Here is a 23,751-nt window from a genome sequence, read left to right as displayed (position 1 = left end):
CACTCAAAATCAATGCTGGGTCAAAGAACTACACTGGCCGCATAGGACACACCTCTTTTTATTGCATTTTAACACTCTAAATATTTTTTATTAATATTTTGATGGAAAAATGAGCTTATTTCTTCAATACCTTCCAGTTCATGTTACCGATTCACTCAAAATCAGTGCTGGGTCAAAGAACTACACTGGCTGCATAGGACACACCTCTTTTTATTGCATTTTAATAGTCTAAATATTTTTATATTAGTATTTTGATGGAAAAATTAGCTTATTTCTTCAATACCTTCCAGGTCATGTCAACTAATCACTCAAAATCAGTGCTGGGTCAAAGAACTACACTGGCTGCATAGGACACACCTCTTTTTATTGCATTTTAACACTCTAAATATTTTTATATTAATATTTTAATGGAAAAATTTGCTTATTTCTTCAATACCTTCCAGGTCATGTGACCTAATCACTCAAAAATAAATGTGGGGTCAAAGAACTACACTGGCTGCATAGGACACACCTCTTTTTATTGCATTTTAACCCTCTAAATATTTTATATTAATTTTTTGATGGAAAAATTAGCTTATTTCTTCAATACCTTCCTGTTCATGTGACCGATTCACTGAAAATCAATGTTGGGTCAAAGAACTACACTGGCTGCATCGGGCACACCTCTTTTTATTGCATTTTAATACTTTAAATATTTTTATATTAATAATTTGATGGAAAAATTAGCTTATTGTTTCAATGGAGGATCCTGTGACCTAAGATGTTCATCGTCATAACCACACTGTAGCTATGTTCGTATGACAAATAAAAACCTTGAACCTTGATTCATTAATTAAAGTGCTACTTGTTGTTTTGCCCGCTGACCGGCTGGTCCTGTTGCTTTTTTTGTTGTTGTAACTAGCTGATGCTCAATCTAATCGTGTTCTTCAAAGTCACTGTCGGACTCAGAATTCTCAGAAATGTGACCCACACATTCTGATACACCTTCCTCTTCCTCTACATCATCGTCAAATGGTTCTCTCTCTTCCAAAATCATTTGCAAGGCCCTCTGAGCAGAGCATAATTTGGCCATCTTGATCAGTTGTGATAAGACACACACACACACACACACACACACACACACACACACACACACACATACACACACACACACACACACACACACACACACACACACACACACACACACACACACACACACACACACAATTTCCACATTCGTGTTAGCCCCGAACCTCCTGTTTGTAATATAAATGTGTAGTACAGTGGGTGGTCATTTTAAATGTGTTCTGATATAAGTTCTTCACAGAAAATTAGCCAACGCCATTGAGTGTGAGGTTGAACAAATAATGTATCATATCATTTTTGTTGATTTATTTATATAGATTTTTTGATTAGATCATAGATACGTCCATGAGTTAAGACCATGGTTAAGACATGATATGTTGATTCACAATCATGTACAGGTGGCGGTATGCACCTTTAAAGTTGTTTGCAATACGCCAAACATCGAGAGAAGAAGAAGAAGAAGAAGAAGAAGAACACGAAGAAGACATTTTAGAAACCAGATCACATTGTTTGATCTAAAAATGGTGCGCTTCAAAAAAGGCAAGACAAAGAAAGCTTTAGACCTGTGGCAACAAGCAGGAGGTAGAGATTTCATCACCAGGTCTTTAATTTCTCATGGTTTTAGTGAAGTTAATGTTACAACTGAGCAGTGGTCCTCAGTTACACTTACAGTGTTTAAAGGTAATAAGAAAGAGCATCTTAAGTGGTTGAGGGTCATCTGGGGTGAAGACCGACGTGGAGTCCGGACTGAGGTGCTTCAAGCAGGTACTGTTAAAAAATAATTTTGATGAGCCCCAGAGCAGAGTCCCGCCTCGGATACCCGGCGGATAACCCGCAAAATAGTTGTGTAACGGGCAGACCCGGCGGCAGACATACGTCTCTGGGCGGGCATTTGATTTGCCAGGGCCGAAACTTACATTTCCCGGGAAATCTGAATTGTCAACGGGGGTGGGGACTTGGGCAAGCACGCAGGCAAACTTGAGGAGCGTACACAGGGTGTTGTGAGGTTGAGCGATAAAGAGAAAGGGAGAGAGAGAGAGAGAGAGAGAGAGATTGAGCGAGGGGCAGATAGCGTGTGCAGCGGTCTGTTTGCGCACAGAACTGGAGTTTGTGAGAGAGCCGGCTTGAGAGTCAATTTCTCTGAGTTGCCATATTCCTTTCATGAACCACTTCCTGATATCCATTGTTGCAGATAAATATAAATGATAATAGACAAACTAACCTAGCAAGAGTATACTGACAGGCTGCTGTGCCGCATCTCACTCAAACACCCACATGACTCAACCCAGCGAAAAACCAGTCTCGCGCGCAGCCTTTCATTCAGAATTTCATTCAGAATTTCATAGCAAAATAAAAAAATGATATTAAACTAATCTTTCAACATAGTTTACAACAAAAATAAATATTAGGAAAGAGCCCTACAAATAACAACCATAAACATAATAATAAAACAATTACAATGTTGTATTCAGCCCTGATTAAAACTGCGGGCCCAAATCCTGGATGGGCGGGCCCAAATCCTGGATGAGCGGGCCCGGCCCCATGGGGCTCGCCCATGACGCCGGGTCTGGTAACGGGCAAAACATACACGTAGGCCCATATCCAGGGGTGCACATAACTGGTACGCAGGTACGCATGCGCGGAAACAATCTGAATTGCGTACCGTCACTTGTGTCACAAAGCGCATTTGCGTACCGAGGTACTTGTGAAGCTTTTCCAGAAGGCGGTTCGATCACCGGACGACAGAGTCGGTCTCCGTGTGCACAGACGGGGCTGCTGTTAACGTCGGTCTGTACAACGGAATTGTGCCAAAAACTACGCCAACCGGCTGCGGAGGGAGACTCACTGGAGAACTGCGCTAAAACAGCTGATCACAACGTTCACGCTCTGTGGTCACGAAGTACTCTACTAGCCCCCCCAAAAATTCACAACGGGTCGGGTCGTGGGTCTTATATCAACAGGTCGGGTCCAGATTTGACTTGAAGATAATTGCGTGTAACGCGTCGGTTCGCAGTTGCTACTGTGCTGCGAGGGTTCGGGTGGTTGCAGATTTGCAAAACTGGACCCATGCAGGACTCTGCCCCAGAGGCTTTTAAGTTGAAGCTTAACCCTTGTGAATCCCTTTTTAAAAACATTACTCTGAAAACACTAACGACAAAAATGTCTGCATCTAAAAATACTGTAATAAAGATATTATAGGCTATGTTAATAATGTTGTTCCACTTTCAATTACTTACATTTTTTAACCCAATTCAGTGCTGATCATAATTATCAAATGTTCATTCACTTTTATTTTTTTCGCTAGGGATTTGAAAGTCACTATTTTGATTACACATTATTAAGAACATGTTTCCAAAACACTAACATCTTTACCAAATGCCGTGTCATATTCTTAACACAATCAGAATGCTCGCAAAATTAAACAGTAGCCTGGATAATGCATTTCATTAGGGAGGCATAAGGGTTAATGTTCTTATTTAATTAAATACTACAGCCATCACAGTAGGATGTTAACATAATTTACTGTAATTGACCCAAGGATGGCAGATTGCTTAAAGTTGCATTGTAGTCTTGCAATAAGAGATACAGTAGTTAAATGAGATTTTTTGCTTTTGTAATGTTTGTATTTAGGAAAATATGTCAGTGAAAGAGGGAGAGATGGACAGCACAGTATCAAGAAACAGTCTTACAGTGCACCTACGGGTGAGGAAGACGAGGACACAAGTCAGGATGACAGGGAAATAAGTAACGCACAGCCACAGTCTGAGATAGACACAGAAGAGTCAGACCAACAAAGTACAGAGACAGCCACCAAAATGACAACAACAATGAACAGAAAGGGACAAACAGGCAAGGACAAGAAAGGGCCAGAAAAGGTTAAAAAAAAGAAAAAGAAACAAACGAAAAACAGGGACAGAGCCTGTGGGGAAAGATGAGGATAAGAACGATGAAGAAAAACAGTCTTACAGCGCACCTACAGGTGAGAAAGACAAGGACACAAGTCAGGATGACAGGGAAATAAGTAACGCACAGCCACAGTCTGAGATAGACACAGAAGAGTCAGACCAACAAAGTACAGAGACAGCCACCAAAATGACAACAAAAATGAACAGAAAGTGCAAAGCAGGGCCAAAAAAGTTCAAAATTGCCATGACAAGAAAACAATGGAACAAAATTAAACCTAAACATTGCAAAAAAAAACTCCGTCCCCCCTGGACTGATACATTTTATCAGGAATTTTCGAAAATAATCCATGCTGCACACTTGCTTTCAAATACCAGCATGTTAAGACAAATGATAGCCATAAAAAGAATTCGCCATTTTTCTGTGCCTCTGCAAAATGCACATTTAATGGATGTGCGCTTTAATTTAATTCGCTGTCTACAGTTTCTGAAAAAAGAACAGGCCAAAATCAACGGATAAAAAAATATTTTTTAAAGTCATGCGCATTGGTGAAGTTATACACCATAAAAATCAAAGGCGATTTAGACCAGCTAAATACACGAGAAGAGGAACAATTTCCAAAGCCTTAACCAGTGGTGTCAGCAATTATTATTACACTATGTTGAGACAGACACCAGTAGAGGAAATAATGGCTGGTAACATAAGCAGAAGCCTCACAAAAGACGTATTAAAGAAAATATCCTCTGAAGTGAAGAAAAGTGCAAGGCTCCACGATGACATGATGCTTGAACTCATGTTGACTCAAAAAATAATCAAAGAGAGCAGCAGTCATGCATCATCAAAAGGCTATCTTCAGCACCTACAAATTGATCCGTTTGCTGTGCATTTATACACAGATGCTGGAATAAAGATATTGACTGAGCACTTGAAAAAGCCAACACCTACGGCCCTCTACCTTGATGCCACAGGCAGCGTGATACAGAAAATTCCTGATCAAAATAAGCGGGTCTTGTATTATGATTTGGTTTTGCCCGGAATGGGTAAGGATAAGCCTCCCTTGCCTGTCACAGAACTGATCACCAATAGCCATTCCATTCCATCTATTTCCCATTGGCTCATGGAATTTAAGAGAAAGTTGTCTTACACAACAAAAAGAAAGATAGCACAGGTTGAGACAGATTATAGTTGGGCTCTGATAAACAGTGTGCTTCTGTCTTTTAACAGGGAAAATATGTCAGTGTACCTTGACAGAGCATTTGAGATAGTGTCTGGACAAACTGAACTGATTCCTAACTTCACTGTGCTGCATCTGTGCTCTGCTCATATCATGAAGGCTGTGTCACAAGCATTTGGAAAAAAAACTGTAGACAGAGGCACACAGGAATATGCAACATTCTGTTTCGCGTACATCCTGAACTGCACAAGTATGCAGGAAGCCCTTGATGTTTTTTATCATATGTGTGTGCTTTTTGATGCAGTGGAGTACACTAATTTGGTGAAACAGAACAAAATGTACCTCGACAAGTGCATTTTGCAAACTCGGGACGTGAAACTGGAGGAAATTGGACATGTAATGGGAGAGGAGGAAAGCAAAATGGAAAAAAATGCTCATAACATTATTGGAAAGTCCCCTTTTACACAAGCTTTTCAAGTCAGACGGGACCAAGCAGAGTGTGACATTCTCTCTGACGATGCTGTTCATGTAAAAAACCACTACCTCTGTCCTGGTGCCATTGATGCAATGTTAAAAAACTACATGGGGATCTTCCCTTTGTGGAGTGGTTTGTTGCTTGGGGATCTGTCGCGACATAGAAAAGGTACCTCTAAAAAAGATGGAAGTCATAAAACCAGGGATACCAACTGCCATGTTGAGCTCTGGTTTGGGTTGGTCAAACACTCCATCCTTTTAAAAAAAAAGTACCTGAGACCAGCTGAGTTTTTGTCTCCAAAATGTATGCCTCAATACAAGGAAGATATATAGAGCACATTGAGCAACACAATCTGCCAATGCATATTCTGGACAAAAACTTTGGACATCCTAGCAGGCCAGATGATGACCACGAGGAACAGTGGAACAAGCGGGAAAGTTCTGCTGGTCACACCAAGCCCAAGTCCAAGTACTTCAATCCACCAAAAACACTACCCAACCCCAAGAGCCCACCTGCCACAAAGGTGAAGAAAATAAAAGTGGACCAACAGGAAAAATATGCACAGGGAAATGTGAGTTTCTCTAAAACTTACTATGTTCAGAGTGTGTAAATTGTTCTCCAGCATTTTAATTGTAACAATGGAATAAGTAAATATTGTCAGAAAGTAAAGCATGGACTAAATTGGTGAGTGAGGTGAAGGACAAAGGACATGAAGTATTATAACCCAATATGATTAGGTGCATGTTGTAGGGGGAGAATATGAAGATGAAAAATGTAAATACAGCATACAAACTTATAACAGAAACTAGATTTCTAAATCAGACTTTAAACTGCAATTACAGTTTCTGTTCCTGAGCAGCCTGTTTAATGACATTTAGTGAAAACTCTAAAAGGGACTGAGGTTAAATGCATACACATGGACAGTTTAATTATATTTTGTGTATGTAGCTTTGATGGTGCATATACAAAAACAAGGCCTCCACCCAAACATTCAAGATTGTTAACCCTCTGGTATCATTCAAATGCACTACCCTAATTAGTCATTCGGGACAAAAATGTCCAGAGTGATACCGGAGGGTTAAAAGATTCCTCAAGTGTCCATATTAAACAGAATGCATCTATTTCCCCTCAATCTTGACTTAGTTGACCTGGCTGTGGAAAAAAAAGGACACCGAGGTGGTCGTGGCAGTGCTCCCCTCACAGATGAAAGGACGCATCTTACTTACTGTGAGCTATGCTCACTTCGACCCCACCAGTGGTTGACAGGGGAGGTACGTTACTACATGTTTCAAGTGTCTGAAGTTTCACTCTACACTGTGTCATTTTCTTTATCTAGCATTTAACGATTTCTGCCCAAAAAGTATCTGAAAAAAATGTCTAGATACTTTTGTCAGTCACAAGATTCTCAAAGTTGCAGGGAATGAAAGTTCAGTATAACTGGGAATATGCATTAATTGGCAAATTGTTATGATTTTTTTTGCCAGGTAATTGAAGGCGTGTTTCATGTTGCTGCCGACAAATTCGGCGTTGTGAACAAAATGTACTTGCTAAATCACTACACAGCAGGTGTCATTTTGTTCGGGGACAGAACTCAGCTAACATCTCACAGTTTACCAAAGGTAATGTGTGTGGTCTGTGTATGTTTATGTGTGTGGTGTGTTGTGTTTGTGCATGGTGATACTTTAGGGGGAAGTAGGTGTGGATTTGATATGTGGGCTCACACTCACCCATTAGGTACATGGAGTGAAGCATTGGCTGAGATCTTAAATAGGAAATTAACTGAGATTATTTTACTGTATCCTCTCTGAAACTATAGTCATTAGTTAAATCACCTGATAAATCTACTTACTATTGAATTTCCATACCAACACTTGTTTTAAGCACGACAAATGAATGGCACAAGAACATAATTGTCAGACTGATGTTGTTGTTATTTTTACCTTAGCCTTCAAGTTTGTTTTAATCCTTTATTTGATGGCATTATAGGTAAAATTTCACAACTATGAAGCTGTCCTGTCCTTTGTACTTGTCAAAAACAACCACTGGAAGTTGCTGGTTTGTAATTATTTTTGTTATTGTATTATTTCTGTTAAAGCACAAGACTTACATGGTGAAACCAAAAATCTTTTTTGATGAAAAGTGCTTTTACTTTTTCACAGTACATTCATGCCAAAACCAGCACCGTATTCCTGGTGGATCCAGCTCAAAGCATCGAAGAGCTTGATGACTCCGAACATGCTGCCAAAAGAATACAGTAAATCAAAATTCAATAGATATTTGAAAATTCAAGGAAAAACTATATTTAAACGTAAAAAATGTGTCACATTTAGTTACATTCATACTCACAGACAGCATTGAAAGCATTTTAAACAGTCTGATACAGTCTGTGTTCAGACAGTGATATCTATAGCTGACCTGTGGCTGCCCCTTATACAAATAAATGGTCATATGGTGAATACAAACAGTATGAATTTCTGTTACATTATCTTTAGGAGCCACATAATTAGAAATGTAAAGTGTGTTGACATTATCCTTTCTCAGGGAGTACTTCAGGATGAGGAGGACACGCCACAGCATAACAGACTGGGTGGATGTTAAGTGGAAGGGAGGCGTTATGGGTCACCCACTTCAAAAGGATGGATGTAGCTGTGGTGTCGTTGTTGTGAAGGTGAGCTGAAGAGATTCTGTTTTCATCCAGTTAACAAGCAGAGTTTTTAATGTGAAAGACAGTTTAATGCAAGGACGGATTTAAAAAAGCTGTCAAAAGTAGTGGTTGACCGTCCGATAAAGGTTTTTTAAAGGCCGATGCTGATCCCCATAATATTTAGCAGGCAGGTTGGCCAATGGACAATATATAGTATAATGCCGATATCATGTTGTTGTTTATTGTATTTTTCACAACTGACAACAATTGGATTATGACACAACATTGTTGAACTTAAATTAGTATTCACTTGAACACAGAAAGTTTAATTGACAAAACTTTGCTTCTGAATATCTCAAAATTCCAATAATAGGACCGGTCTATATCAATAATCAAAGGTTTTGGGAGGCATTCTAGTCAAGGGTGGATGTTTTCTATAATGTGTCTCATGTTTTTGTCTGTATCTGTATTACTATACAATAAAGAAGAAAAACCCTCCATAACATAAGTGTTGTTTGTTTAGATGGCAAAGGCAGTCATGGAATCCTTCCCTCTGATCCCGAATGTGAATTTCGAGTGTTCAAAGAAATACATGACACAGGAGAGGAGAGAACTGGCTCTCGAAATCCTTGAGGCATCAGGTAAATAAATATGAATATATGTATATGTATATATGGGTGTCTGTATTTATATAGAAGCTGACATACATGTATTGTTATCTTGTTTCAGTCTTTGATGAGCACACTTATTGTGCTATGTGTGCTGCCTTAAGGCCTCCAGGATCTGGATCTCCCATCACAGACTGGGTGAGCTGTTGTGAAGAAAATGTGTAATTGTGATGTCTACATTTATTTATTTATTTAACAGGGACAGTGCACATTAATGAACATTTCTGTAAATATGCCAGAGTTAGCCAAGAGGCTATTTTTCATCTGTAGTCCCTGGACAGATTTTAAAAGTCAATCTAAAACACATTTAATTTTAAACAACTAAATACAATACATTTAAAAAATGCAACACTCACTACTGGAATACTTAAATCAAAAAATGTAAAAGACAGAACAATAAAACAAAAAAAATAAAACAAAACAATAGAGCATGTTAAAACACAGGGAGTGGGTTTTAAGGAGTAGATGATTGTGTCAGCTGATTCCTCACTAACACTTGAGTATTAAGACAACTGAATGGTAATCTAAGGTACAAATATATTATAAATACATTATTTCTTTCACTTCAACAGGTTCAGTGTGATGACTGCGAACAATGGTACCATGCCCAGTGTCTGGCAATGGACAGCAGAGACCTTAAAAAGGCAGAGACAGGATATTGGAAATGTCCTTTGTGCAAGTAATACTTGAAATGTGCTCAATGATGACGATTAGTAAAACATGTGTCCTGTGTAGCCTTGTTTGTATTACTTTCTGATCATTAATCACTGGGTCACATGACAGGGAAGCTATAGAAAAAACCCTGAATTTGTAATAGAAATATTAATATTAAATAGAGGATGTAATATTATCCGATATAAAGAGCTGTTTCTATTGTGTACAGACTAGTATTCAATTAATAAAGTGATTTTGAGTCATTAGTTATTGAAGAAATAAGCTAATTTTCACATAAAATTATTCATATAAAAGTATTTAGTGGGTTAAAATGGAATAAAAAGAGGTGTGTCCTATTCAGCCAGTGTAGTTCTTTGACCCAACATTGATTTTGAGTGAATCGGTCACATGACCTGGAAGGTATTGAAGAAATAAGCTAATTTTTGCATCAAAATATTAATATACAAATTATTTAAGTATTAAAATGCAATAAAAAGAGGTGTGTCCTATTCAGCCAGTGTAGTTCTTTGGCCCAGCATTGATTTTGAGTGATTAGGTCACATGACCTGGAAGGTATTGAAGAAATAAGCTCAATTTCGCATTAAAATATTAATATAAAAATATTTTAAGTATTAAAATGCAATAAAAAGAGGTGTGTCCTATTTAGCCAGTGTAGTTCTTTGACACAACATTGATTTTGAGTGGATCGGTCACATGACCAGGAAGGTATTGAAGAAATAAGCTCATTTTTCCATCAAAATATTAATATAAAAATATTTAGAGGGTTAAAATGGAATAAAAAGAAGTGTGTCCTATGCGGCCAGTGTAGTTCTTTGACCCAGCACTGATTTTGAGTGGATCGGTCACATGACCAGGAAGGTATTGAAGAAATAAGCTAATTTTTCCATCAAAATATTAATATAAAATATTTAGAGTGTTAAAATGGAATAAAAAGAGGTGTGTCCTATTCAGCCGGTGTAGTTCTTTGACCCAACATTGATTTTGAGTGAATCGGTCCCATGACCAGGAAGGTATTGAAGAAATAAGCTAATTTTTCCATCAAAATATTAATATAAAAATATTTAGAAGGTTAAAATGGAATAAAAAGAGGTGTGTCCTATTCAGCCAGTGTAGTTCTTTGACCCAACATTGATTTGTAGTGAATCGGTCACATGACCTGGAAGGTATTGAAGAAAAAAGCAAATTTTTGCATCAAAGTATTAATATACAAATTATTTTAGTATTAAAATGCAATAAAAAGAGGTGTGTCCTATTCAGCCAGTGTAGTTCTTTGGCCCAGCATTGATTTTGAGTGATAGGTCACATGACCTGGAACGTATTGAAGAAATAAGCTCAATTTCGCATTCAAATATTAATATAAAAATATTTTAAGTATTAAAATGCAATAAAAAGAGGTGTGTCCTATTCAGCCAGTGTAGTTCTTTGGCCCAGCATTGATTTTGAGTGATTAGGTCACATGACCAGGAAGGTATTGAAGAAATAAGCTAATTTGTCCATCAAAATATTAATATAAAATATTTAGAAGGTTAAAATGGAATAAAAAGAGGTGTGTCCTATTCAGCCAGTGTAGTTCTTTGACCCAACATTGATTTTGAGTGAATCGGTCACATGACCTGGAAGGTATTGAAGAAATAAGCTAATTTGTGCATCAAAGTATTAATATACAAATTATTTTAGTATTAAAATGCAATAAAAAGAGGTGTGTCCTATTCAGCCAGTGTAGTTCTTTGGCCCAGCATTGATTTTGAGTGATTAGGTCACATGACCTGGAAGGTATTGAAGAAATAAGCTCAATTTCGCATTCAAATATTAATATAAAAATATTTTAAGTATTAAAATGCAATAAAAAGAGGTGTGTCCTATTTAGCCAGTGTAGTTCTTTAACACAACATTAATTTTGAGTGGATCGGTCACATGACCAGGAAGGTATTGAAGAAATAAGCTATTTTTTCCATCAAAATATTAATATAAAATATTTAGAGGGTTAAAATTGAATAAAAAGAGGTGTGTCCTATTCAGCCGGTGTAGTTCTTTGACCCAACATTGATTTTGAGTGAATCTGTCACATGACCTGGAAAGTATTGAAGAAATAAGCTCATTTTTGCATCAAAATATGAATATACAAATTATTTAAGTGTTAAAATACAATAAAAAGAGGTGTGTCCTATTCAGCCAGTGTAGTTCTTTGACCCAACATTGATTTTGAGTGAATCGGTCACATGACCTGGAAGGTATTGCAGAAATAAGCTCATTTTCCATCAAAATATTAATATAAAAATATTTGCAGGGTTAAAATGCAATTAAAAGAGGTGCGTCCTATTTAGCCAGTGTAGTTCTTTGACCCAACATTGATTTTGAGTGAATCGGTCCCATGACCAGGAAGGTATTGAAGAAATAAGCTAATTTTTCCATCAAAATATTAATATAAAATATTTAGAAGGTTAAAATTGAATAAAAAGAGGTGTGTCCTATTCAGCCAGTGTAGTTCTTTGACCCAACATTGACTTTGAGTGAATCGGTCACATGACCTGGAAGGTATTGCAGAAATAAGCTCATTTTCCATCAAAATATTAATATAAAATATTTGCAGGGTTAAAATGCAATAAAAAGAGGTTTTTCCTATTTAGCCAGTGTAGTTCTTTGACCCAACATTGATTTTGAGTGAATCGGTCCCATGACCAGGAAGGTATTGAAGAAATAAGCTAATTTTTCCATCAAAATATTAATATAAAATATTTAGAGTGTTAAAATGCAATAAAAAGAGGTGTGTCCTATTCAGCCAGTGTAGTTCTTTGACCCAACATTGACTTTGAGTGAATCGGTCACATGACCTGGAAGGTATTGCAGAAATAAGCTCATTTTCCATCAAAATATTAATATAAAATATTTGCAGGGTTAAAATGCAATAAAAAGAGGTTTGTCCTATTTAGCCAGTGTAGTTCTTTGACCCAACATTGATTTTGAGTGAATCGGTCGCATGACCAGGAAGGTATTGAAGAAATAAGCTAAGTTTTCCATCAAAATATTAATATAAAATATTTAGAGTGTTAAAATGCAATAAAAAGAGGTGTGTCCTATTCAGCCAGTGTAGTTCTTTGACCCAACATTGATTTTGAGTGAATCGGTCACATGACCTGGAAGGTATTGAAGAAATAAGCTAATTTTTGCATCAAAATATTAATATACAAATTATTTAAGTATTAAAATGCAATAAAAAGAGGTGTGTCCTATTCAGCCAGTGTAGTTCTTTGACCCAACATTGATTTTGAGTGAATCGGTCACATGACCTGGAAGGTATTGAAGAAATAAGCTCATTTTCGCATTAAAATATTAATATAAAAATATTTTAAGTATTAAAATGCAATAAAAAGAGGTGTTTCTTATTTAGCCAATGTAGTTATTTGACCCAACATTGATTTTGAGTGATTAGGTCACATGACCTGGAAGTTATTGAAGAAATAAGCAAATGTTCAATCAAAACTATTAATAAAACGTATTTAAAGTATTAAAATGTGTGTTCAATAACTGTATTCTCTGGAGTGAATTTGCTTCATATTCGCATCATGATCGAGAAGCTGTCGATTTATTAAAAAGAACATTTTTCTTGTGTAATTGTAAAAGTAATTTGTTGATGGTCCCTAAATGAAAGCCTCGTTTCGCGGAGAAGATCTCCCCGTTAAACTGACGCTGCTGGCGGGTCCGGGAAACTGACGCTGCTGGCGGGTCCGGGAAACTGACGCTGCTGGCGGTTCCGCGAATGTCCGTCGAATATCCAACCTAAAACCAAATTCACCGCGGTGAGTAGAAGTCCCTAAAAGGTTTGACAACTTGACAATTGTTATTTTTTTAAGTAAAATATTGCAACTTCAACGTTAGTGCAGAGAAAATGCAGGCCTAAAATGCAATAGAACTACTAACGAAGTAGTAGTTGGACATCAGCTCGTCGCGGGCGATGTTGGTGGTCAGAAACTGATCCACTAAGAACTGCAACACCTTGGGCCTTTCTCACTTCTCTTATTTTTCATTTCCTCGCTCCTCGGTCTCGGTCTCACCGGAAGTTGATTTGTCTGCGCCATCTTGAGTAGCGTCCCAATGGCCTTATTTTTGTCGGAGGAGCGAGGAGCGATAATGGAGGAGCTATAATCGAGGAATCACCAGACCATCCTCCGATGAAATCCTCAGACACTCGCCCCGCCCCTTACTGTGTATCGCTCACTGATTGGAAGATGCAGTGCATGCACTGATCTGATGCTTCTTGACATGAGAGCAGTTTCCCAGCGGAGTGAAGAAAATACATGAACCTCACGGGAGTCACTCTTCAGTTTATACCCTCTTTTGTGTCAATTAATGTATCATTTAGTTACACATATGTGATATATCTGAACAACAAAGTGGTCAAAAAACATTTTAGTCATTTTTTGGAAACATTTTCATGATCGCTTTTTTCGTTTTACATTTTCATTTATTATCATTTCCATTCAGTCAGTCATTAAGTGCTATTTAAAATTTTAATTTGCTACATATCGAAACAAACAAACAAAGTGTTCAAACCAATGAATATTTTGATAGATAACATATCTCTTTTTCTCCTCTGAATTATTTTATTTATTTTGTGCACTCTAATGTCTCATCAATATTAATCAAACTATTGTTCGTATATACATTTTAAGAATGGCGTTTATCTTTTTTGAGAATTAGTTCTTATTTTTATTTTATTTATTTGGGTCTACAACAGATGATACAAATGTTTGTGTCAGTAAATGTGTACTAACAGAGGCAGGGGTGTGTGTGGAAATAACGGGGACAGAGCTGGCTGCTGTCAGCTATGCTATCAGCTGTGCAGCGTCATCACAAACGACGTCGCTTCACGTGACGCTCCGGACGCGTCGTAAAACCCGGAAATAAACTTCTTCCGGTTCCTTCTTGAAAAACCAATGCAAATTCTCCATAGGATTTTTGGAAAATAGCTCGAAATAAGGTCTGTGGTTGACACACATTTAAGAGAGGGATCACGTTTTGTTCAGCCGGATAATCTCCACATGTCAACCCTACTTTTGTAATTTCTGAATCATAAATCTAGTCTCCAAAAGCGAAATGCTAACGTTATGCTATAAACGAACTACAAGCCAGTACAGCAGCAGGGTTGCACGACTTCAACGTCACGCCAACTTAAGATCGTTTCAACTGACTTGCACTGAAACTGCACTTTGAACCCTTTAAATTAAATATATTAACATTTTAAACTGTATACCCCGGTTATCTAGGCCCTTTTTGTTTTGTTTCATGTATACCACGTTTATCTAGGCCCTTTTTGTTTTGTTTTATGTATACATGTCACACTGTGGGAAACGATATTTCGATATTTCTGGATGTATAACACATGTTGAATTTTTGACAATAAAACTGAATTTGACTTTTGCGTGCTTGCATATTTGAACAAAGCTTTTCATTTTAGCCACACTGAATTTAACTAGAAGTCATGGCTGTGTCAATTACCAGTCTGATATCGTTTTACAAAGATGACAAGAAGAGTGTAGACAGAGGAGAGAACCACTACAAGTCAGGACACGTAACAGTGATGCCTAGATGAAGGTGTGCTTACCGGTGTTGTCAGGGCTAGCATGAGGGACAAGGTTTATAGTGTCGGTGAGTAGTGATAGCAAGAGTACCGTTAACCTAGAGTTAATTTATTCATATTAATTCCCATCAACAAATCAATTGTATTGGTCACATGAAATCTTTATTAGGCAAGGCAAGTTTATTTATATAGCACTTTTCAACACAAGGCAATTCAAAGTGCTTTACAAAAAATGAAAGATATTAAGAAAATGGCATTTAAAATCATTCATTAAAAAGAAAAGCTAATAAAAGAAACATTAAAAGAAAAAATACATGGATAAAAGTTACAGTGCAGTCTAAGATATGAATAGTTCAATTAAAAGCAGCGACAAAAAGAAAAGTCTTCAGCCTGGATTTAAAAGTAGTAAGAGTTGCAGCGGACCTGCAGGTTTCTGAGAGTTTGTTCCAGATATTTGGAGCATAATAACTGAAGGCTGCTTTACCATGTTTAGTTCTGACTCTGGGGACAGAAAGCTGACCTGTCCCTGAAGACCTGAGAGATCTGGATGGTTCATCATTTAGCAGGAGGTCAGAAATGCATGTTGGTCCTAAACCATTCAGTGCTTTATAAACAGCAGCAGTATTTTTGAAATCTATTCTTTGACACACAGGAAGCCAGTGTAAAGACTTCATTACTGGAGCGATTTGATCCACTTTCTTAGTGTTAGTGAGGACTCGAGCAGCGGTGTTCTGAATCAGCTGCAGCTTTCTAATAGATTTTTTAGTGAGACCCGTGAAGACACCATTGCAGTAGTCCAGTCTACTGAAGATAAAAGCATGGACATGTTGTTCCAAATCCTGCTGTGACATTAGTCTTTTAATCCTAGATATGTTCTTTAGGTGATAGTAAGCTGATTTAGTAACTGTTTTAATGTGACTGTTGAAACCAATAACTAATTTAACCCGCTGACAAGAGAGCCCACCTCCGAAGATCGTGACTGGCTGAGGGACAGACTCGGGGGCAGGTTTTCAGGAATTTCTTGGCTTCTCTCCCCCGAGCCAGAAGAGGAACACTACAGCTTGGAAACACTTACTGTTCCTGAAATGATCAAATCTGTTGGGCATCCGGGACCTGACGAAATTGTGGCAAGCATGGCATTGTCTGAAGAGCAACAGAGGGCAATTCAGGTGGCTACCACTGGTCAGCGAACCAACCCAAACTGGCATTTGTTCAGGAAAGAAAGGTTGACTGCCAGCAACTTTGGAGCTGTCCTGAGGTCAAAGCGTGTGACTGCTTCCCTTATTGCCAGGGTGCTAGGGCAACAACAGGCCCTTGATGGTGTTTTGTCTGTACAGTGGGGGACTATGAATGAATGTGAGGGCGTCAGGGCATTCACCACTGCAACCCAGATGCAGGTCCATGAGTCAGATTTGTGGCTCTCCCTATCAGGAATGTTGGGGGCATCTCCAGATGGTCTGGTAGGGTCTTCCGCTGTGCTGGAAGTAAAGTGTCCCTACGGAGCCAGGGAAATGACAATTACTGAAGCATTGCAAATCAAGGGCTTCTGTGTCAGTAAGGAAGGAGAAACATTCAGCCTGCGTGAGGAACATCCTTACTGGCACCAAGTGCAAGGTCAGCTTCACCTCACTGCAAGGAAGAAGAAATAAAAAAATTGTGAATTGTTTTTAATTTACATTTACTCGCCTTTGCAATGTTGTGGTTGTTAGAGTGTTAGGTTTCCTGTCAGCTCGTCTGTTGGGAAGATATAAAATATTAGTTTCATGGAAGTCACACCGTCACATATACTGTAAGAGTATTAAGACATACAGTACATACAGTAGGCTAAAACAAAACATCTAAAGATATAACCTTGCACTTTGATAAGTCTCGTGAACATTTTCACTATTTCGACATTTTTATAGATCAAAATTGAACTAAAGAAATAAATGGTAGATTAATCCATATTGAAAATAGGTGTCAGCTGCTACACTAATTATAATAGTTATATTTCTTAATTAATGAAGATAAGATATTACTGTATTGATCCCAATTTGGGAAATGTTTGTGTTGCAGCAGCATAACAAGAAAAACAAAATGTAAGTTATTATATACAAAAGTATGTGAGGGATGGAATATTAAATTGAACATAAATGTAAAATGTACATGTGATTTTACGTCCAAGAGAAGCTATGGAGCAGAGAGTTCTCTGCCAGCCAGAGGTGATTTGTTATTAGTTCAATATGTCAAACTGATTTCCCTGACTACAATCTTTAGTTACATGGTGAAACGTTATGCTGCTTGTACTAATTAGACTTATCATATAAGCCACACAGGTTTTAATAGGATGTATTCATTATCTTTACTTATGTTGCGGTCTTTTCAGCAGCGCCATCTCTAAAACGGCGATACAGTCACTACCCATCATTTACACGACACCGTGACATGGACAAAAATGTAACGTCAGCTTACCTCATGGCACGAATCCAGACTCTCCTTTGGAAAACATTGGCCGGGAAACGATAGAACAAGCACGTTTCATGCGAAGACCTGTGGCTGCAACCCGGAGCAAAGCAACAAACCATTGCGTAGCTAACTAGTAGCGCTAGCTTTAGCTAACGTTAGCTAACGAAACGAGCTGCCGAGTAAAATTGGAAAACACTGGTAATTAATTATTCTATCATTTGTAAAACTACTGTTTTAAAAACGACAATTTCAAAAATACAGATTCTAATGGTCAGATATAGATATACAGATACTAAAGATAGGCAGTTACTTGCTTTCAAGCAGAACACAGGGGAAAACAAACTTAGCGGGAGTGTTTACGTGTTCTGCGTAATGACGTACAACGGCCTCCACAATTTCTGTAGTCCTATTCAGCCACTCGGTAACAACCATCGTTTTTCAGACACGTAAACTCTTCAAAGATCCCCAGTGGGGTCACTGCTGATGTATTTAATGTCGTAGAACAAAACGTGACTTATCTCTTAAATTGGTTTTAAGAGATATGGTTTTACCACGCGTCCAAAAACCTGGAAGTAAGTTAGCATTTTTAGCCCTTCCGGTTCCTTCCTCAAAAAGCAATGCATTTTTTCCATAGGGTTTTCGAAAATAGCTCGAAATAAGGTCTGTGGTTGACACAAATTTAAGAGATAAATCACGTTTTGTTCTACGACATCAAATACATCAGCAGTGACCCCACTGGTGATTTTTGAAGAGCTTACGTGTCTGAAAAACGATGGTTGTTACCGAGTGGCTGAATAGGACTACAGAAATTGTCGAGGCCGGTTGTACGTCATTACGCCGAACACGTAAACACTCCCGCTAAGTTTGTTTTCCCCCTGTGTTCTGCTTGAAAGCAAGTACATACATGCCTATCTTTAGTATCTGTATATCTATATCTGACCATTAGAATCTGTATTTTTGAAATTGTCGTTTTTAACACCGTAGTTTTACAAATTATAGAATAATTCATTACCAGTGTTTTCCAATTTTACTCGGCAGTTCGTTTCGTTAGCTAACGTTAGCTAAAGCTAGCGCTACTAGTTAGCTACGCAATGGTTTGTTGCTTTGCTCCGGGTTGCAGCCACAGGCCTTCGCATGAAACGTGCTTGTTCTATCGTTTCCCGGCCAATGTTTTCCAAAGGAGAGTCTGGATTTGTGTCATGAGGTAAGCTGACGTTACATTTTTGTCCATGTCACGGTGAAATGTAAATGATGGGTAGTGACTGTATCGCCGTTTTAGAGATGGCGAGGCTGAAAAGACCGCAACATAAGTAAAGATAATGAATAAATCCTATTAAAACCTGTGTGGCTTATATGATAATTCGAATTAGTACAAGCAGCATAACGTTTCACCATGTAACTAAAGATTGTAGTCAGGGAAATCAGTTTGACATATTGAACTAATAACAAATCACCTCTGGCTGGCAGAGAACTCTCTGCTCCATAGCTTCTCTTGGACATAAAATCACATGTACATTTTACATTTATATTCAATTTAATATCCCATCCCTCACATACTTTTGTATATATAATAACTTATATTTTGTTTTTCTTGTGATGCTGCTGCAACACAAACATTTCCCAAATTGGGATCAATACAGTAATATCTTGTCTTAATTAATTAAGAAATATAACTATTATAATTAGTGAAGCAGCTGACACCTATTTTCAATGTGGATTAATCTACCATTTATTTCTTTAGTTCAATTTTGATCTATAAAAAGGTCAAAATAGAAAATATATTTACATTTGTAATGCCTTCCCAATTATCCCTTTAATTGTTTATAGCCTACTGTATGTTTATTTCATGGATATTTCTGTGTTTTCTGGTGTGTAATATTTGTAATCTTGGGGCCTCTTCTCTTTAACGTCTACATGCTACCACTGGCTCAGATAATGAAGAACAACAAAATAAGTTACCATAGCTATGCGGATGACACACAAATTTACGTAACCATTTCACCAGGAGACTATGCTCCAATTCAAACACTGAGTAAGTGCTTTGAACAAATCAATGACTGGATGTGTCAGAACTTTCTCCAATTAAACAAAGATAAAACTGAGGTAATGGTTTTTGGAGCCAAGGCAGGACGTTTAAAAGTTAGCGCTGAGCTTCAGTCTGCAATGTTCAAAACAACAGATAAAGCCAGAAATCTAGGTGTAGTCATGGACTCTGACCTGAGTTTCAACAATCACATTTAAACAGTTACTAAATCAGCTTACTATCACCTAAAGAACATATCTAGGATTAAAAGACTGATGTCACAGCAGGATTTGGAAAAACTTGTCCATGCTTTTATCTTCAGTAGACTGGACTACTCCAATGGTGTCTTCACAGGTCTCACTAAAACATATATTAGAAAGCTGCAGCTGATTCAGAACGCTGCTGCTCGAGTCCTCACTAACACTAAGAACGTGGATCACATCACTCCTGCTCTGAAGTCTTTACACTGGCTTCCTGTGTGTCAAAGAAAATATTTCAAAAATACTGCTGCTGATTTATAAAGCACTGAATGGTTTAGGCCCAAAATACATTTCTGACCTCCTGCTAAATGATGAACCATCCAGATCTCTCAGGTCTTCAGGGACTGGTCAGCTTTCTGTCCCCAGAGTCAGAACTAAACATGGAGAAGCAGCGTTCAGTTATTATGCTCCAAATATCTGGAACAAACTCCCAGAAACCTGCAGGTCCGCTGCAACTCTGACTACTTTTAAATCCAGGCTGAAGACTTTTCTTTTTGTCGCTGCTTTTAATTGAACTATTCATATATTAAACTGCACTGTAACTTTTATCCATGTATTTTTTCTTTTAATGTTTGATTAGCTTTTCTTTTTAATGACTGATTTTAAATGCCATTTTCTTAATGTCTTTCATTTTTTGTAAAGCACTTTGAATTGCCTTGTGTTGAAAAGTGCTATATAAATAAACTTGCCTTGCCTTGCCTAATAAAGATTTAATGTGACACATAAAATGGATTTGTTGATGGGAATGTATGTGAATAAATTAACTCTAGGTTAACGGTACTCTTGCTATCACTACTCACCGACACTATAAACCTTGTCCCTCATGCTAGCCCTGACAACACTGGTAAGCACACCTTCATCTAGGCAGCACTGATTTACGTGTCCTGACTTGTAGTGGTTCTCTCCTATCTACACTCTTGTCATCTTTGTAAAACGATATCAGACTGGTAATTGACACAGCCATGACTTCTAGTTAAATTCAGTGTGGCTAAAATGAAAAGCTTTGTTAAAATATGCAAGCGCGCGAAAGTCAAAGTCAGCTTTATTGTCAAAAATTCCACATGTGTTATACATCCAGAAATATCGAAATATCGTTTCCCACAGTGTGACATGTATACATAAAACAAAACAAAAAGGGCCTAGATAAACGTGGTATACATGAAACAAAACAAAAAGGGCCTAGATAACCGGGGTATACAGTTTAAAATGTTAATATGTTTAAAGTGTTCAAAGTGCAGTTTCAGTGCAAGTCAGTTGAAACGATCTTAAGTTGGCGTGACGTTGAAGTCGTGCGACCCTGCTGCTGTACTGGCTTGTAGTTCGTCTAGCATAGCGTTAGCATTTTGCTTCTGGCGACTAGATTTATGATTCAAAAATTATAAAAGTACATGTGGAGATTATCCGGCTGAACAAAACATGATCCCTCTCTTAAATGTGTGTCAACCACAGACCTTATTTCGAGCTATTTTCCAAAATCCTATGGAGAAATTGCATTGGTTTTTGACAAAGGAACCGGAAGAAGTTTACTTCCGGGTTTTATGATGCGTCACTGCGGTTCTCTATTGCTCTTCAAACTAATTTCCCTGCTTCTCGCGGTTTCCTTGCGTCCCTCCATGCTTCCCTGGTGGGACGGACTAGTCACAGGGAAACGAAGCAAGGGAGGGACGCAAGGAATCAATTTAACCGAAGTGAGAAAGTCCCCCGGTCGCTCTCGCAGTACGCGCGCAAAACCTCCGGCCACGTCATGCCGTCGATAAAATAAAGAGTGGAGTTGACGCTGTCTTTGAGGTCGGAGGGGGCAAACGTGGTGTTGGAGGTGTCTTCTTCACGTAGGATGACCTTCAAGAGGGCAATATGTGTCTCTGCTCACATTGTTTATCGACGGCCCAGCAACTCAAGCTTATGCTCCTCATAACAGCAAGTCATTCAGCTCTGTAGAGAATCAAGAAGTTATACTACAGTATTTGACTCCATCTGCTTTATCTGCATCTCATTGCCTACGTGGGTTTCTTCCCCAACTGACAGGTAAATCATTGCAAATATTTTTGGACTGTGAAAAGATGGGCCCTTGTCAAATAAAATGGCTAATTAGCTAACTGGAAAGTGACCGAGCTTAATGTTTCATTAATGTAACAGAGCCTGTCCAGTAACCTATATTCACAATAATAAATAATAATAATAATAGATTTAATTTGTTAGCGCTTTTACAGGTGCTCAAAGACGCTTTACAGATAATAGTGAATCGAAAAGAAAAGAGAAGAAAGGAACAACAAATAAATATATAGTTAAAGTTAAAGTCAAATAATACAAAAACAATCACACATTAAAAGCCAGATTGAAGAGGTGAGTTTTTGTGAGTTTTTTGAAGGTGGTGAGGTCAGTGCAGTCTCTGATGGGTTGTGGGAGTGAGTTCCAGAGGGAGGGGGCAGCGACGGAGAAGGCTCTGTCCCCCCAGGTCCGGGGATTGGTGCGGGTGGGGATAGATAGGAGGTTGGTTTCTGATGAGCGGAGGCAGCGGGAAGGGGTGTGGTGGTGCAGCAGGTCTGTGAGGTAGGGGGGGGCCTGGTTGTTGAGGGCTCTGTAAGTAATGATGAGGACTTTGAAGTGGATTCTTTGACGGACGGGGAGCCAGTGGAGGTTCTGGAGGATGGGAGTGATGTGGTCTCGGGAGCGGGTGTGGGTGAGGAGGCGGGCAGCAGAGTTCTGGATATGTTGGAGTTTATTGAGGAGGTTGGATGGTATGCCATAGAGCAGGGGTTCCCAAACTTTTCAGCCCGCAACCCCCAAAATAACAGTGCCAGAGACTGGCGACCCCCTGTCGAAGGGGGGGGGGGGGCGCTAGTGAATTAATTTCAGTTTTCCGCACTCTCGCGGGAATATCTCCGCAATGGAGCCAGCTTAAGTTTCTTCAGTTTGTGTTAGGAGTGAGATAGAGATTATTATCTAATATATTGTTAAATATGTTCTTTATTCTCGCGTCCAGGAGAGAAGCTTTAAAATGAGACTAAATGGAGTCTCTGAAAAGATTCAAATGGGATACTTTAATTAAAAAAGGCGCGGTAGTGTTACAGACAGAATATTGTTCCGGCAGAAAACAGCTGTGATCTGGCTCTCCTGAGCAAGAAGAGAAGGACGAATCCCCCGTTCGGTGCCGTTATATATCCTTTGCTGGCTCCTCCCCGCCAGCCGGCTCGCCTCGCCTCTAATGTCCGTTGTTGCATTTAAACAGAGGATTGGTACCTTTCACCTTCAACATATGCTTAACACGCCTTTTCTCCTCATATTCTCTTTCATCACTTGTCATGTAACACATTCTAAACGCTGTAATCAATACTCTAAAACAGAGGTGCCCAGTACGTCGACCGCGGTCGACCGGGCAATGCTGGTAGATCGCGAGTCATTCATAAATTAAAAAAAATCCAGCTCCGTTAAAATAGACAAAACAGGTTTTGATCCCTCCTCCTTTGGCCTCCCTGCCACTTAATTCAGGAGTTGACTTGATTGACAGAAAAAGCGACCTATTGCTTTCCAGTCTGTTAACACAGAATGCAAAGCGATACAAAATCAGTCAAGTGCCGGGAGAGACAAACAACAAAATGAGTGCGGGAACAAGCAAAAAGCTAAAGACATACCACTTCCACACAGAATGGGAGGGAGAATCTTTGTTTGTGATGTCACATTCAAAGGTTATTTGCCTTATTTGTAAAGCAAGCGTCGCTCTGCCAAAGAAAGGTAACGTGGAGAGGCATTATCGGAGTGTTCACAAGGCATATGACAGCGACTTCCCTCCGAGTAGCGAGTTGAGAAAGAGAAAGGTCATGTATTATTGCTACACAA

At 38.6% G+C, this 23,751-nt stretch overlaps 1 protein-coding gene and 1 long non-coding RNA gene across 3 annotated transcripts in view; one reads left to right on the top strand and one right to left on the bottom strand.

Moving 5' to 3' along the window:
• Nucleotides 1-23,751, bottom strand: part of LOC307016869 — a 305,672-nt gene that overhangs the window by 104,022 nt on the left and 177,899 nt on the right. The gene's annotated exons all lie outside the window — the stretch shown is intronic.
• LOC307017404 (uncharacterized protein) lies at nucleotides 1,549-9,853 on the top strand. Of its 2 annotated transcripts, XM_079646991.1 has the most exons (9): nucleotides 1,549-1,833; nucleotides 6,015-6,892; nucleotides 7,106-7,240; nucleotides 7,608-7,676; nucleotides 7,781-7,875; nucleotides 8,163-8,289; nucleotides 8,789-8,906; nucleotides 8,995-9,071; nucleotides 9,506-9,853. In XM_079646991.1, the coding sequence occupies exons 2-9, from the start codon at nucleotides 6,734-6,736 to the stop codon at nucleotides 9,614-9,616; spliced, it is 891 nt and encodes a 296-aa protein (XP_079503117.1). In that variant the 5' UTR covers nucleotides 1,549-1,833; nucleotides 6,015-6,733; the 3' UTR covers nucleotides 9,617-9,853. The 2 variants fall into 2 exon arrangements, with proteins under 2 accessions (XP_079503117.1, XP_079503118.1); XM_079646992.1 differs by lacking the exons at nucleotides 1,549-1,833; nucleotides 7,608-7,676 and having other exon boundaries at nucleotides 2,193-6,892.

Source organism: Notothenia rossii, assembly GCF_949606895.1.
Source record: "Notothenia rossii genome assembly, chromosome: 8".
In the NCBI taxonomy this organism is placed as follows: domain Eukaryota; kingdom Metazoa; phylum Chordata; class Actinopteri; order Perciformes; family Nototheniidae; genus Notothenia; species Notothenia rossii.
Note: the sequence above shows the minus strand (reverse complement) of the source record. Positions and strands in the feature narration are given on the sequence as shown.